The sequence below is a fragment of the Canis aureus genome, chromosome 25, assembly GCF_053574225.1.
Source record: "Canis aureus isolate CA01 chromosome 25, VMU_Caureus_v.1.0, whole genome shotgun sequence".
NCBI classification, from domain to species: domain Eukaryota; kingdom Metazoa; phylum Chordata; class Mammalia; order Carnivora; family Canidae; genus Canis; species Canis aureus.
Window position 1 is genome coordinate 7033172 of NC_135635.1, and position 14309 is coordinate 7047480.

The 14309-nt window shown below is 62.8% G+C and overlaps 1 protein-coding gene and 1 long non-coding RNA gene across 13 annotated transcripts in view; one reads left to right on the top strand and one right to left on the bottom strand.

Annotated features, from left to right (window-relative positions):
* Positions 1–1230: 1230 nt before the first annotated feature.
* Positions 1231–14309, top strand: part of HDAC7 (histone deacetylase 7) — a 38738-nt gene continuing 25659 nt past the window's right edge. The window contains exon 1 of one of the 9 annotated variants that reach the window (XM_077870320.1): positions 1231–1248. Coding sequence is in view for 3 of the 9 variants with exons in the window: in XM_077870313.1 (XP_077726439.1) it covers positions 1950–1968 (19 nt within the window). In the remaining 6 variants the exon portion in view is untranslated. Of the gene's footprint in view, positions 1249–1467; positions 1488–1796; positions 1969–2497; positions 2632–3565; positions 3597–10779; positions 10924–11674; positions 12013–12316; positions 12410–14309 lie in introns of those variants that run through there. The other 8 variants (XM_077870322.1, XM_077870313.1, XM_077870315.1 and 5 more) reach the window with 8 other exon arrangements.
* Positions 5525–14246, bottom strand: LOC144296929 (uncharacterized). Of its 4 annotated transcripts, XR_013363857.1 has the most exons (6): positions 13962–14246; positions 13551–13823; positions 11908–12394; positions 11331–11446; positions 9210–10902; positions 5525–5681 (listed from the first exon to the last, which is right to left on the bottom strand). It is a non-coding gene; the product is annotated as an uncharacterized LOC144296929 (long non-coding RNA). The 4 variants fall into 4 exon arrangements; XR_013363856.1 differs by having other exon boundaries at positions 13551–13978; XR_013363859.1 differs by lacking the exon at positions 5525–5681 and adding an exon at positions 8302–8775 and having other exon boundaries at positions 13551–14245.

Here is a 14309-nt window from a genome sequence, read left to right on the forward strand (position 1 = left end):
TTGGAAAGATTTCCACAGGAGCAGCAAGGGACTAGGAGCGCATCATTTGTGGAGGAAACGTGATGAGCCCAGGGGAGGGAACAGTAAAGCAGGAGGGCACGATGGGAGCAGACAGCAGCCCAGGTTAGCTGAAATAATCCGAAAAATAGCAGCAACTAATATTATTGAGCACTAAGCCCCAGGAGTCAGCGAGAAAAAAAAAAAATAGAGACGGAGATTGAGGGAGAGAGAGAGAGAGAGAGATGTTTGCATAGTGTGCACCATGCTGTGGGAGGGCTCGGGTGGCAGGCGAGGAGTTCGAGGGGGTAAGTTAGCAAGAGCGGAGGGGCTGGGTGGGCCTGCTGCGTGAGCCCTGGGACAAGGGAAGGAACGAAGTGGAAGGGCTGCTGCTCAAAATCCCAGGCCCCAACAAGTGGTGCGGAACGAGGGTCTGTGGCCAGAAGCTGGGCCTTGCCATGGCCAAGCCAAGCCCTCCTAGGCCGCTGCGGACTCTTGCCTCCCAGGTGGCATGGCTCTGCCTCTGGCTCTACCTCAGTTTCTCCTTCTAGAATGGTGAGACTCTTGGGGTCCCTAGGACAGAGGGAGGCAGGCTGGGTAGGAAGCATCCAGCCTTCCGGAGGCAACGCCTCCCAGGGCAGAAGAGCCTAGGGCTTGGGGCTGTGGCCCCCCCCCCTTCCCGGAGCCAGCCCCTCCATCTCCCACCCAGCAGCTTGCCAGAGGCCACGGGCCGACAGGCCAGGCCGGGAAGCACAGTGGTGAGGTCCTCGGCCCCTGACCCCCGCGTCTGACCTTCTGGCCCCCTAAAGAGGGAGGGGGGCCGAGAGCACTGCTGCGCGAGGCCGGCCCGGAGCCGAGTTTATTAGCTGAGGGAGGGCTGGAGGCGGCTGCATTCCGACTCACAGACTGGAACATTTCTGTGATCCGCTGTAATGCACTGGGAGACACTGGGCACATTGCTGAAGTTTGACTCATAGGGACCGGGAGGGGGAAAGCAGGGGGGAGGGTTGTGGGGGGAGAGAGGAATGGGGAGGAAGAGAGGAAGAGGAGAGAGGAGGGAAGGAAATCCCTTGAGAAATTTCTTTAAAAAAAGCAAACTTTCAAAATCGGCACCACCCCCACCCCCTTTTTCTTTTAATAGGAACAGGCTGGACCCTTCTGTTCCCCCTCAGCAGGCGTGGGGCGGGGGGGGGGGGGTGTGGGGTGGGGGGGTGGGCAGTGATTCAAATCAGATCCTGGAACTTTCCTCAGGCAAGTCGCGTCGGGGAGGGGGGTGCGGGGGCCGGGGGTGTCGGTGCGGGAGTCCTCGCCCGGGGCGCGGCGGGTCGGGGTGCGGGGGGCCCCCACGAGCGTGCCGGGGGCCCGTGTGCAGCTGCGCCGCCGGGCCGTGCGTGCACGCAGTCGGAAGCTGTCGGTGCGGCCGACTGCGCCCCCGTGCAAGGGGGCTGTGCGCTCGCGGACGCCGCGTGTGCAGGGCTGCGTGCGCCCAGGTAGCGGGGTTTCCGGGAATTGCGCGCGGGTCTGCGCGCCGCGCCTCGGGCTGGGCGGCCTCGGGCGGGGCGGCCTCGGGCTGGGCGGCCTCGGGCTGGGCGGCCGCGTCCCGCGATCCGGGCTCGGCGCTGCGTCCCGGGCCGCGCGGGGAGTGTCGGCGGCCGCCCGCGCGCCTCGCCGGCCGGGGTGTGCTGTGCGGCGGTGCGTCCCCGGCCGCGAGCGCCGGCCCCCTCCCTCCCCTCCCCCTTGGCCCGCTCGCAGGCTCAGATAAAGCATTTCCTTCCATTGTCATCCTACCCTGCCGGCCGGGCTGCCAGGGCCCTCCCCCTCCCGGCCCCCTCCCTTCCTCTCGCCGTCTCTCAGTCGCTCTGCAGCCGCCGGCGGCCGGGGGGGATGTGAGGCCGGCGCCCCAGCCCCCCGCCCCGCCATGAGCCCCCCGCTCTGAGGGCCCCGGCCCCTGGATGCACAGCCCCGGCGCGGGTGAGTACCGGGCGGCCGCCCCCCGCCGCGCCCGCCCCGCCCCGCCCTGCGCGCGGCACCCGGCGGGCTCCGCTCGGCTCCGCTCGGCTCCGGCTCCGGCTCCGCTGCGGCTCCGCTCGGCTCCGCGGGCCCGCAGCGCCCCCCCCCGCGCCCCCGGCCGCGCCCGCCCCGCCCCGGCTCCGCGGGGCTCGGTGCAGGCCCCCGGCCGGGGCTGGTTCCGGGGCCGCAGGGCTCGGGCCTCCCGCGGGGCGCCCACATCCGCCCGCCCCGGGGCAGCGCCAGGCCCGAGGGCGGGAGCCGGAGGCCCCGGGCCGCGGGCGCGCAGGCCGGGCGCCCCGTCACCCCCGCGGCCGGGGAGCAGCGCGCGGCGGCCCCGGGCAGGGAGGGACGGCGCCGCGGCCCCGGGAGGGGGCGGTGCTCGGGGCGGAAGGTTTGGGAGCGCGAGGGCAAAGGGCAGGACCCAGGGAGTCGGGGCGCGCTCGGGGCGCTGGACATCAGCGCCCCCATCCCGCGGGTCCCGGGAGGGCCGAGCGCCCACCCCTCCCCGGGGGGGTGGGGGGGTCGGGACCGCTCTCCCGGAGGCCCCGGAGGTTTGCCGAGTTCCGCCCCCACCCTGGCTCACCCCTGGGGCGAAGAGACACCTGTGCCCAAGCGACTGCTGAGGTGCGGGCAGCGGCGCGGGAGGGGGACGGGATGCGCGCCCCCAGGCCTGGGGTCTGCCGGCACCGGGGAGGGGGGGTGTGAGCAGGGGGCGAGTGTGGCAGCGCGGCTGGGCTCTGCCGCCCCGAGTTCTAGGCCTGTGGTAGGAGGGAGCCCTCTGAGCTTGCGGGGGGGGGGGGGGGTCCCCCGGGCCCCCCAGCCCCCCAGCCCCACGTCCTCCTCTCTGACTGCCCGGTGGGATGTGACCTCGCCAGCCACGGCCGCTCCTCCCCACCCCCGAGTCCTGGCCGTTCCCTCGTCCCTGCTGGCGTCCTGCGCACACAGGCCTCCTGCTGCAGCTGGACACTGGCTGCCTTGCCGCTGCCCATCCCTCCCCACACCCAGATTCAACATCTGCTTGAGGCCCAGCCCTGCCTGCCAGCTTTTAGGTGGAGAATGAGGCATTGGCCCTCAGCGGCCCTGCTGGGGACTCAGGGTCTGGACTCATCAGCCCGATCGGGACTTGCAACAGGACCCATGGGGACCTTCCTCAAGACCACTGCCCAGCCCCTGGGCTGAAAGAAAGGAGACTGTGGCTCAGTTCCCTACCCCCTAATGGGGTGCTTTGGCAGCCCACATCTCCCCAACAAGGACCCCATAGGCCGGGTCCCTAAAGTGGCTTGGCTGCCCGCACACTTCTCTCCCCACTCCTCATGCCAGCCCTCTTGTACTGCGCCGGCTCCGTCTCTGGCTTCTGCAAGCCACCCTTAGCTCCTCGTTGCTTGTCAGCTCACCCCCCTCACTCTCTGTGTGCCCTCTGCGCACCTCAGTTTATAAGTAATTTTCTTCTTCTCTGTAGTCCCTTTAGAGGGAAACTAAGGCACAAAGCAATCCCGCTGTGTTGTGCCCAGCGAACCTAGACTGGAACCAGGTCTGGACCGGTTGCGACTCCTTCCCTGCCGTTCGTCCCCTGATGTTCCTCATGCTGGGTAGGAACAGGCTCAGAGCTGCCTCTTGGTGTTACTTCTAGAACAGCCCCGGGGCAGTGTTCTCCTGAGGCCTCTGCGTTCTCAGGCTCAGCACCTGGGCAGGTGTCTCTCTGGCCACTTGGTCTTAAGCTGGGATCCTGAAGCTGGCAAGTTTGCGTTCGGGTCTTGCATCGATCATCCCCAGAATCTAGACTGGTCGCTCTGCTTTGACACTGAAGCTCAGTTTCCCCATCCATAAAATGGGGACAACATTTCAGGTGCGCTTCCCAGAGGAAGAGAGGTTGGCTCGAAAGAAATGGACCGGCGTCCAGTGTGGGGGGCCCTTGGACTGCCTCCAGCTTCCTTCAGGGATGATGGACGGACCCCAGCTTTCATCCTTGGAATGGGAGTTGGAACCCTTTCTTTCTCTGTCCTCTCCTCCGTCCTCATTTACAACCCTTGGGAGTGATGAACTCCTGTGTGATGGGGTGGGGAGTGGGGCCCCTCCTGTAGTTGTAGGCCTGCTTGCCCAGCCCAAGGCCCTGGAAGGCAGAAGCTGGTGCAGCCCCAACCTCCTCTTTCTCTTTCTCCTGGCCTTTCATTAACAGCTGGGAATCTTGAAGTTGGCGGGGGCCTGAGAGAAGATGAGCTAATGCAAGGCCCAGGGTCACCCAGCCAGGGAATGTAGGCCGAGTGGGCCTGGAACCAGACCCTCTAACTCTGTTGGTGCCCATTCCCCTGGCCTTCCCCTTCCCTGGCCTGGCTCAGGTCCTGCCCATGCCCACCTGTCAAACGTTGGCCCTGGCCAGACGTAAGACTGGGGCGTGCAGTGACGTGAGGTATTGCTAGAAGCAGGGCCAGAGTAAGGCCTGGGAGCTTGGGTTGGGGGTGGGGGGGCATCTGTCCAGGACTGTGCATTTGTGTATGTTGGATTTGTTCACTAGATGGGGCACTTCCTCTGGGGCAGGAAGCTTTGATTTCCTGTGGTGGGGGCGTTGGTAGGATTAGGAGTGGGGGGCTCAGCTCTGGGCCATCCCTGATGTTGTTGAGAACCGTAGAGGGGCACTTTCTGTCTAAGGCTGCTTCCCCCAGCCCAGGGGAGGCAGGAAGGAGAGCAATGGTGAGGAGGCCCAAGCTGAGGCCAGAGGAGGAGGCCATGAGGGCCGTGAGATGGTGTGTGTGTGTGTGTGTGTGTGTGTGTGTGTGTGTTGGGGGGGGTAGCGGTGGGCAACACAGCAGGAAGCCTGGTCAGCAGGTGACCCTGCCGGCTATTGTGTTTCCCTGTGATATTTCCCCCCTGTTTCTGTGGTAACCTTCCCCGGGGACCCGGGCCTTTGGGCTGCAGGAAGGTGCCCCCAGACAGCCCTTTCCTTAGAAGCCTGAGTATTAGGAGGAGTCCCTAGATCGAGCCACCTCCCTAGCCCTTCTGGCTCCCGAGGACCAGGGCCTGGGAATCTGGGCGAGTGGTTTGAGTGAGCACCAATGGGGGTGCCTGGGCGTAGGCCCCTTTGCATCTCCTGGGTTGGGGGGAGCGGAAGAAGAGGAGGGGCTGCTGGATTTTGGGGAGGACTCTGTACCTCCCCTCATTCCATCTCTCCGCTGTGCTCCTCCAGCAGCCCTCCTTCTACCAGGGGGAGGCAGACAGCCTGCTGCCTGGGGCAAGGGGTAGGAGTGGGGGTGGCAGAGGCGGGAGGGATGTTTTCATCAGCAGAGCATAGCTCCTTTGGTCCTGGACCAGTTCCCAGAGGCAAAATAAATTCAGGAGAGCGTCTGTTTAGTGTGGGTCAGCATGTGCTGGGTGTGTGCGCGCACCGGGTTTGTGGTGGGGGGTCTGTCTGTGTGCCCCCGGGCAGTTCCAGGTGATCCGTGTGGTGGCTCCGTACTGGGTGTTTGGGGAGTGGGCACACGTGTAGTGCAGATGTATGCCAGCCGTGTGGTTGTGCACCTTTGCAGTTTATTGCTCTGTGTGGGATACGTGGACCTGTTTTGGGGGAATGTCTACCTGGGTAAGCGTGGCTTTTTAATAGAAGTCCAGCTGTTTGCTGAAAAGCACGATCTCATCCGCGGTCCTCAAGCGCCAGTTCTTGAACCATTTGCTTCAGTCACCTGGGAGTGTGTGAAAAACAAAGAGCCTTAGGCCCCATTCCAGACCAACCTAGAATCTGCAGGGTTGGGGCCTAGGAATCTGGATCATAGCACGTGCTTCGGGTGATTCTGGCGCAGAGCTGCGTTTGAGGACCCAACGGGGGACCGTCCTTGTCGTTTTTTTTTTCTTTCTGAGAAGACTGAGACCCATAAGGCTTTGTGGTTTGTCCAAGGACACGGGGCCATAAAGAGGAAGATCTGGGACGAAACTCAAGTCTTCCAAGACCGGTCCAGGACTTACCCACGCATCCGCTCTGGGTGCACACGTGCACAGGTCCACACTCGGCATGATGCAGTGGGCCAGATGGGGATGGTTGGTTACTGACTGGGCCTTGACCTTTCCTCGGGGGGTGCCAGCCTTCCTGACCTTGCTCTTCCTGTTACATCCTGCTTTCTCCTCCCTGAGGAAATCCTGGAACTGTCGAGCATCTACTGCAAAGGTGCTGTTGGCAGCCAGGCGGCCCCATCTACCGAGCCCATCATTCAGCTATTTTTTTATCCAGTGGAGGCTTCCTGGCCCTGCTGGGTGCCAGGTACCGGGCACAGATATGCACTGAACACAAAGGCAGAACGTCTGACCTCAGGGAACTTCCACTTGAGGCCAGGAAAGAAATGAGTGTATGTATCTAGTTACACATTGTGATAAGCCCTAAAGAGGAAATGAACTGGGTGCAGCAATAGAGGATAGCAAGGTGGGACACCCTGAGGTAGGGTGGCCAGGAGAGGCCTGCTTGAGAGGGTGACACTGATGCCTTCTGTCACCTGTCCAGACCAAAAGCGAGCCCTCAGAGCCTCTGAGTGTGCCTGGGAGCTGCCTGGATCCAGGTAGGGGACCTGGGTGGAGCACTGGCCGAGGACAAGGCCTGTTTCCTGCCCTGGCAGGCAGCAGGGTCTCTGCTCCCCAAGTAGCCCCCAGAGTTTGGCCGAGGGGGAGAAGAGGAGGGGCAGCTGGACAGGGCTGAAATCCAGGCTGCTCCATTGCTCCGAGTAGCAGGGGCCTTTTCCTTCCAGCCTGGGTGAGTCCAGGGCCTTCCGCAGGCACCAGACACATGTTAGGGAGTGGGGAAAGGCCGGGCCTCACCCCAGGAGCTCTCAAGCACCACCCCATTCCTGACGCTCCAGCCTCACCTTCCTCCCACCTCATCCCCTTCCTCCCCATCTCCCCACCTGGGAACTCCCGTGCCAAGTCCCTCCTCTCTGGGTCTAGCCTGGCTGCCTCGGTAGCCACTGAGATTTATTTGCCTGGCTCTGGAATCACTGTGGAGAGGGTTGAGACTTAGAGAGGACCTGGCCCTGGAAGAGACAACAGACCAGAGAGATCCAGGGCAGGAGCCAGAGAAGACACAGCAGAGGAGAGGGCCGTGGCTGGCCGGATCAGGGGTCCGGACAGGAGAGAAGGCGTGAAGGAGTCCCTTGACCCGGTGTCCCCAGAGCCTCTCCTGGGCCCTTGGAATCTGCTCCCCAAAGTGGGTGAGACTCTCTCAGCCCAGGGCACAGACATCAGCTAGCTCCCCTGAAGTCCTACCCCTTCCCCCTCTCAGGAGGCTAACATGGGGGCAAGAAGCCCTCAGACCCTCTCATCTGCAACCTCTTCCTGCCACAAAGGGAGAGGGTTTTACCTGGGGGGCTGAGAGCTGAGGCTGCAGGGAGCTGGAAGCTGTTCCTTAGAGACCTGAGCCCTTAGAGACCTGAGCAGCAGAGGAGCCCCCAGGTAAGAGGAGAGCCCTCTGCCCAACCCCTTCCCACCCCACTGCCTCAGTTGGCACTCTACCCTGGGCCTCCTTTAGACTGCTCAGTGCCCAAGCCCCCTGGCCTCGCTGCCTCCCAGGCCTTCACTCCCAAGCTTAACCTCCAGAACCTCCACAGCAGGATGGGGAGGGGACTTTTAGTAAGGAGGGCACAGGGCTAAACTCACCATCCCCACCATGCTCCTCCCCACTTCCTTTTTTCCCCCATGTTGCCTGCAGGGATTGGAAACCCTGGTAGCCCGAGCCCTCGGGCCTTCAGGGAGAGCCTCTGCCCTGGGAAGCACGAGGGGTCCCCCATTCCTGCTCGGGAGTGCAGCTCAGCTCCTGCACAGCCCATTCCCAGGAGCCCACCTGGGGCTTCTGCCCTCACTCCCAGGAAGTCTCATTCCTGCCTCCCCCAGCTCCCAGGAAGGCTGGGAAAGGCGGGGCGGCTGGGAGAGCCACAGGTTCGGAAAGAGTCCGGGGTGGGGGAATTCGGCAACTGGGCTGTAACCGTCTTGTTTTGCTTGCCCCACAAACCTGCCCGGGCATCCGCTGCACCCGCCGGGGCGTTCAGGTTAGAGAACTGCTCTCAGAATGACGGGCTGGTGGCACCCGGTTGGGGCAGGGGGTGGGGGTGGGGTGAAGGGGGGAGCCCCAGGCCAGGGGGAGCTGGAGGGTTAAAAATAGCAGCAGCCCGGTTTCGGTTAGCAAATGTGGAGGCGGGGAGCTGGAGGCGGGGCGGGAGGCAGGCAATGTTTGCCCGCAGCAGCAGGGCTGTGTTTCCCCTGGGTCCCAGGAGTGAGTCACGGTGGAGACGCCCGAGGAGGTGCTGGCACAGCACCCCCACCCCCACCCCCACCGGGGCGAGGGGCTGAGCGCAGGCCTCATCTCCCTGGTTCTAGAGGACCTGCGTCTCCCTTCCCGGCCTGCAGAACCATCTTCAGAGATGGGCCAGGCGGATTGTAGGATCTAGGGGAAGACATGAACCCCTCCTGAGGCCAAAGACGCGGCTTGGTTCCCAATGGGCTTGGTTCCCAATGGCCGGGGACCCTTGTGCCAAGCTGCACAGGGCCCTGAGTCTTCAAGTGGGAGTTTCCTCCGATGCGATGCGTATGCAAACGCATGGTAGGCTCCGAGGCCCCCTACAGATGTGAATTACTGCCCTTGGATCCTTCTGTGCCCGTTGCAAGGCCTGGCACCGGAGCCTTCCAGTAAGGACACAGAGGGAGGAATGGGATGCCCCTTCTAGCTTCTGCTAGTCCCTCGTTCTCCTGCAGACAACCTTGGGCACGTGGCTGGCTGTGTTTGCCTCAGTTTCTCCATCTCTGTATGGTGAAGATAATAATAGTTTCAACCTCATGGAGTTGCTGTCAAGATTAAAGTACATAATGTCGGAGTCATGCCCGGTATGAAGCCAGTGCACACAGAGTATTCATCATTATTGATGTTATTGTTCATATTTTTTGAAGGTCAGGGATAGGGAATGTTAAAGACACGAAGAACAGAAACTGGGCCCAGCCCCAGTTCACAGAAGAAAACCAGGCCAAAATCACTGTTCCAGATTCCTCCACCCATGAGGGCCTGGAATAGTGGGAGTCCGTAGCCAGAAGTCACAGGGTGGACCCCTTCTCTCTTTCACTGCACCGCCCCCCCGGCTCCTCCAGTGAGGCAGGATGCAGGAGGACCCAAGGGCCTCCGGGCCAGCTGGCACTGGGGAGGGTCTGGGATGGGACCGCCCTGATGGCCCTATGTCGAATACCTTGCCAGCATCTGCTGGAGTGACCTTTATTTTCGCCCCTCCCTGGCAGCTCTTAAGAGGAGCATGAAGCAGAGGAGGGATGGGAAGTTCAGTGATGTCAGCAGTGAGTATTCCCAGCACTGTGGCCCTGGAAGAGGCAGGAGGCATTTCTTTCAGGAAATGATCATTATTCAGCCTACAGGCATTCATTAAGTAAGACCTGACATGGTGCCCGGCCCTGAGCTAGCCCCTCTGTGTGGTTCAGGAGAGGCAGGGGACACTAGATTGTAAATAATACAGAACCTCAAACGCAGGGAGGGCCCGAGCATATAATGCATGGAGTCCAGGAAAGCCTGTTGTCCTAGCTCCCATGGGAACCAGAAGTTGAGCCTTGACTTCACTACCCATTGTGACATCTTTATCTGTGTGTGTGTGTGTGTGTGTGTGTGTACATATATATTCAGTTTTCCTTTTAAGGTTTTATTTATTTATTCATGAGAGACACACAGAGAGAGACAGAGACATAGGCAGAGGGAGAAGCGGGCTCACAGGAAGCCTGTTGTGGAACTTGATCCTGGACCCCGGGATAACGCCCTGAGCTGAAGGCAGACACTCAACCGCTGAGCCACCCAGGCGTCCCTATATTTTGTTTATTATTATTATTATTATTATTATAGATGTAGGTCTTGTGCATTGTAGATGATTGGACTACACAGACAAGCGAAAATTTAAAAACTGAGAAACATTCCAGCCCCAGCGGTCAGAGACCACTGCCACAATACCTCTTCACACCTCCCTGTTCCCTGGCCTGCCCTTATATGTCATATTTCCTACAAAAATGCGATGACACTGCACATGCTGCCTTTTCAGTGATCTCCACCTCCCACGATCGTACATTTTCATCTCATCCAATTCCCAGTTGGCCAGAAATTGTCCTTCCCAGCTGGTTTGTCCAGATCAGTACCCAGGACCACGCATCTGTTTACTGAGTTCCCTGAAGGCTGTATAAGCACCCTGGCTGGATTTTGTGGTCTGGAAAAACTCTGGCCCACCGAGTCCCAAGGGCAGCCGCAGAACCCTGGCTGCAGAAGGGAATCGTGTCGCTGGGGAAATCGCCCTGATAGTAGACCTCTGCCATCTTCCAAAAAGGAATAGGCCAAACAAGGGGGATACCCAGGCGCAACTGGGATGGGGATCTCTGGGCACTTACTGTCATTAATATTAATGTGGCATCCTGTGAGTGCCAGCATTCATAGCTTATTGCTATTCAGGGACTCCTCTATCTGCGACGCCCCCAGGCCCTGGAGCAGGCCCCGGCCTCTGCGGTGGCCTCTGCCTTCCCCTGCCCCAGGTCCAAGGGCACTGATGGCCTTTGGCTGTGTTCCCAGTCCCCAGGAGTCCGTCCTAAAGGAGGGTGCTCTGTTCTGCACCGGTGGGGGCCTCCATCTCTCCACCTGCTCCGGGCCTGCCTGTGTGTCTGAGGCCTGGAAGGAGGGGGGAGGTGGAGAGAGAGAGAGAGGGAGGGAGAGCAAGCTTCTTCTCCCGAGGGAATTCACTCCCAAGTAGCCGCTCCACGGGTGACTTGCTCTGGTTATGCAACCTGCGTTTTCTACAGTGCTTGACAGCTTCCAGAGTGCTTTCACGCAGCGTTTGATCCTCCATGGCAGCCCTGGGAGGTTGGCTTGTTCGGTTCCGTCCTGCTGGAGGCCGCTTGCTTACAGGAAACAATAAAACGGTAACATGTACATTTAACAAAACAGGGAAAACATAAGATGCAAAAGGAAGTGAAGACGGGTTTGGGAGTGCCTCCTGGAGACAAAAGGCATCTGAAGGGCCCAGGCAGAGATGACTATCTCGGTTTTTATTTTTGTTGCAGGCGCTGTTTTCTGGGTGGAAGAGTAGCACACTGTGGGAGTCCCGCCGGGGCCTTCGGATGCCCCGATCCGCTGTGGCCCCTGGCCCCCCGCTGGCCTCACTCCCCACCTGGGGAGGTGGGTGCACTTGTGCACCCGCAGCCCCAGGATTAGGAGCTTAGGTTCTGGAGCCCCAGAAGCCCACCCACAGAGCTGTGCAGCCTCCGCAATTTCCTTAAAAATGCTGCACCTCAGTTTCCCCTTTGTGAGAGGAGGCTACTAACGGTACCTTCCACTTCCAGACGGGGGTTTTAGTGAGGACCAACCGGGACACAGTGCAGGTCAGGTGTCACTCAGCGGTAACCGGCGCGCAGTGGGCATTCAGGACGTGGCTATGGATCGTTGCTAATCTCATTCATTAGCAATTAGAATAAGATAATAATAAGGATCATTATTAATCTCATGATTTCGGGGCCCCCCGGGCAGCCTCTGGCGCGGACTGAGGGGCCTCCTGGGTGGCACTGGAGGGAGCAGCCAAGGAAGGCCTGACTCCTGGCTCCCGGGCAGGTGGCAGAGGCGGAGCCGGTGGGCGCAGGGGACAAGATGTGGCCCGGCCGAGGAGGGGCCCCCCCAAGCTGAGGGAAGGAACAGGAGAGCTTGGAGGGGAGAAGGAGCAGCCCTGAGAGCAGCCCCGGGGCGGGGACCGTGCTTCCTGTTGGGGCAAGCGCTGGCCCTTGAGAAAGACTGTCTGGGGCTGGCGGCTCAGAGGGAGCAGCTGGTCTAAGCGGGCAGCGGGGCCTGGGGGAGGGCAGGGCCGAGGCCCAGGAGCCTCCCCCCTCTCCCCACCTTGCAGATGGGGCCCCCACCTTGGCTGCTCAGGTCGTCTTGCTTGTGATCGGAGAGATGGTGGTTAGGTATCAGGGCGAACTTCCTATCTCCGGGGTTGGAGCCCCGGGCGCAGGGCAGTGAGGGTAAGTGGGAACCGGGCTCCGAGGGCTCCGAGGGCTCCGAGGGCTCCGAGGGCTCCGGCTCCGGGTCGGGGTCGGGCCGCGCCGCGGGGGCGGGGGCGGGGGCGCGAGCTCAGGGCTTCCCGGTGCTCGCCTGGGCCCGGGGGGGAGGGGGGGGCGCCCGGGGACCGGCCGGCGGGGGACTGGCCAGGGGCCCGGAGCCAGGAAGGGCTCTTTTCCCACCCCCGGGAGCCCGGGCGCCGCTGCCATGGTTACGGCTGCTTCCTGTTTGATTCATCTCGCCCCGCAGGAGGGGAGCCGCCTCCCGCCGGCCGCTGCGTGGGGCTGTTTACAACAGCCGCGTGTGGGATTCCCAGAAAGAGACTCCAAACCGGACATCCTGCGGCTGCAAAATACCCAGGTGTCAGGAGCTAAAAATAGGCGGCCCAGGGCCCAGGGCCCCAGGCCAGGGGAAAGGGGCACGCGCGGCCGGGCGGGGGGGGGGGGGGAGCCGGGGGGGGGGGGGGCGGCGGTGGCCTCCCCTCCAGGCCCCCTCAGCGCTCCAGGGCCCAGGCTCCCCCCCAGGACCGGCTGGTGGCCTCCCCTCCAGGCCCCCCCAGGGCTCCAGGGCCTGGGCTCCCCACCCCCAGGGCTGGCTGGTGGCCTCCCCTCCAGGCCCCCCCAGGGCTCCAGGGCCCAGGCTCCCCCCCCAGGACCGGCTGGTGGCCTCCCCTCCAGGCCCCCCCAGGGCTCCAGGGCCCAGGCTCCCCCCCCAGGACCGGCTGGTGGCCTCCCCTCCAGGCCCCCCCAGGGCTCCAGGGCCCAGGCTCCCCCCCCAGGACCGGCTGGTGGCCTCCCCTCCAGGCCCCCCCAGGGCTCCAGGGCCCAGGCTCCCCCCCAGGACCGGCTGGTGGCCTCCCCTCCAGGCCCCCACAGCGCTCCAGGGCCCAGGCTCCCCCCCAGGACCGGCTGGTGGCCTCCCCTCCAGGCCCCCCCAGCGCTCCAGGGCCCAGGCTCCCCCTCAGGACCGGCTGGTGGCCTCCCCTCCAGGCCCCCCCAGGGCTCCAGGGCCCGGACCCCAGGACCGGCTGGTGGCCTCCCCTCCAGGCCCCCCCAGGGCTCCAGGGCCTGGGCTCCCCACCCCCAGGGCTGGCTGGTGGCCTCCCATCCAGCCCCCCCCCCCCCCCACCCCGGGCTCCAGGGCTCCAGGGCCCGGGCTCCCCTTGGAGGAACTGACTAGGGTCTCCCTACCAGGCCCACCCCCCCCCCAGGGCTCCAGGGCTCCAGGGCCCCAGGCTCCCCCGCCCCAGGGGACTGACCAGGGCCTCCCATCCAGGCCCCCCCCTCAGGGTTCCAGGGCTCCAGGGCCCAGGCTCTTCCCCAAGAAGTGACCTGTGGCCTCCCCCCCCAGCTACCTCCCCAGGGCCCAGGGTCCCCCCGCCCCAGTGCTGGCTGGTGGCCTCCCATCCAGCCCCCCCCCCCCAGGGCTCCAGGGCTCCAAGGCCCGGGCTACCCCCAGAGGAACTGACCCAGGCCTCCATCTGGGCGAGTGGCCCACCCACCTGTGAGCCAAGCCTGTGCCCCAGGGGTAGCTGGGCCCTCGGCCTACAGCAGCCAGGCCAGCTCCGGGATGCCAATGAGAGTCTCAGGAGCTTCTAGAGAGAGGGTGCAGCAGGCAGTGGAGAGCCCGGGAAAGTGAAGCGGGTGCTCTTCCAGGACCCCGACCTGTCACCGGCCCCTTGTTCCCACATGCAGTCCGAAATCATTGCTTGGAATCTTCCAAGTCAGCAGTTGCTCCACATAAGTGACTCTTCAGGGTTGGCCGCATGAGGACCCTGAGATGAAAACAGGCAGCTTTTGCTCTCGAACCTCCAGCAGGCCAGGCCCGGGGTCAGCTGCCCGTACTGGTCTCTGTGGGGCCGGGTGGCTTTTCCATCTTTCTCTGTGCCCCGGGCCTTGTGCTTGCTCCCCACCTGTTGGCCTGTGAAGTGCCCGGGAGGGACAGTGGGGGGCAGTGGTCGAGAATATGGATTCTGGAGCCCGGGGCCTGGCCCAAGCCCCAGCTGAGCCACTTCCACCTTTTGTGACTTCAGACAGGTTACTTAGTACTACTGGGCCTCAGTCTACTGATCTCTATATTAGGGATTTAAAGAAAAAATCTCCTAACTACCTCCTGTCCCAAGGGTTAGATGATTTAGCAAATGTAAGGCACTCAGAACACCTGACCCACAGGAGTGTTTACAAAAGTTCAGATGGAAGAGAGAGGGAGGGGAGTGCCCTCAGGAGAGGAGAGGCCAGGCCTAAGAGATGGGGCAGGGAAT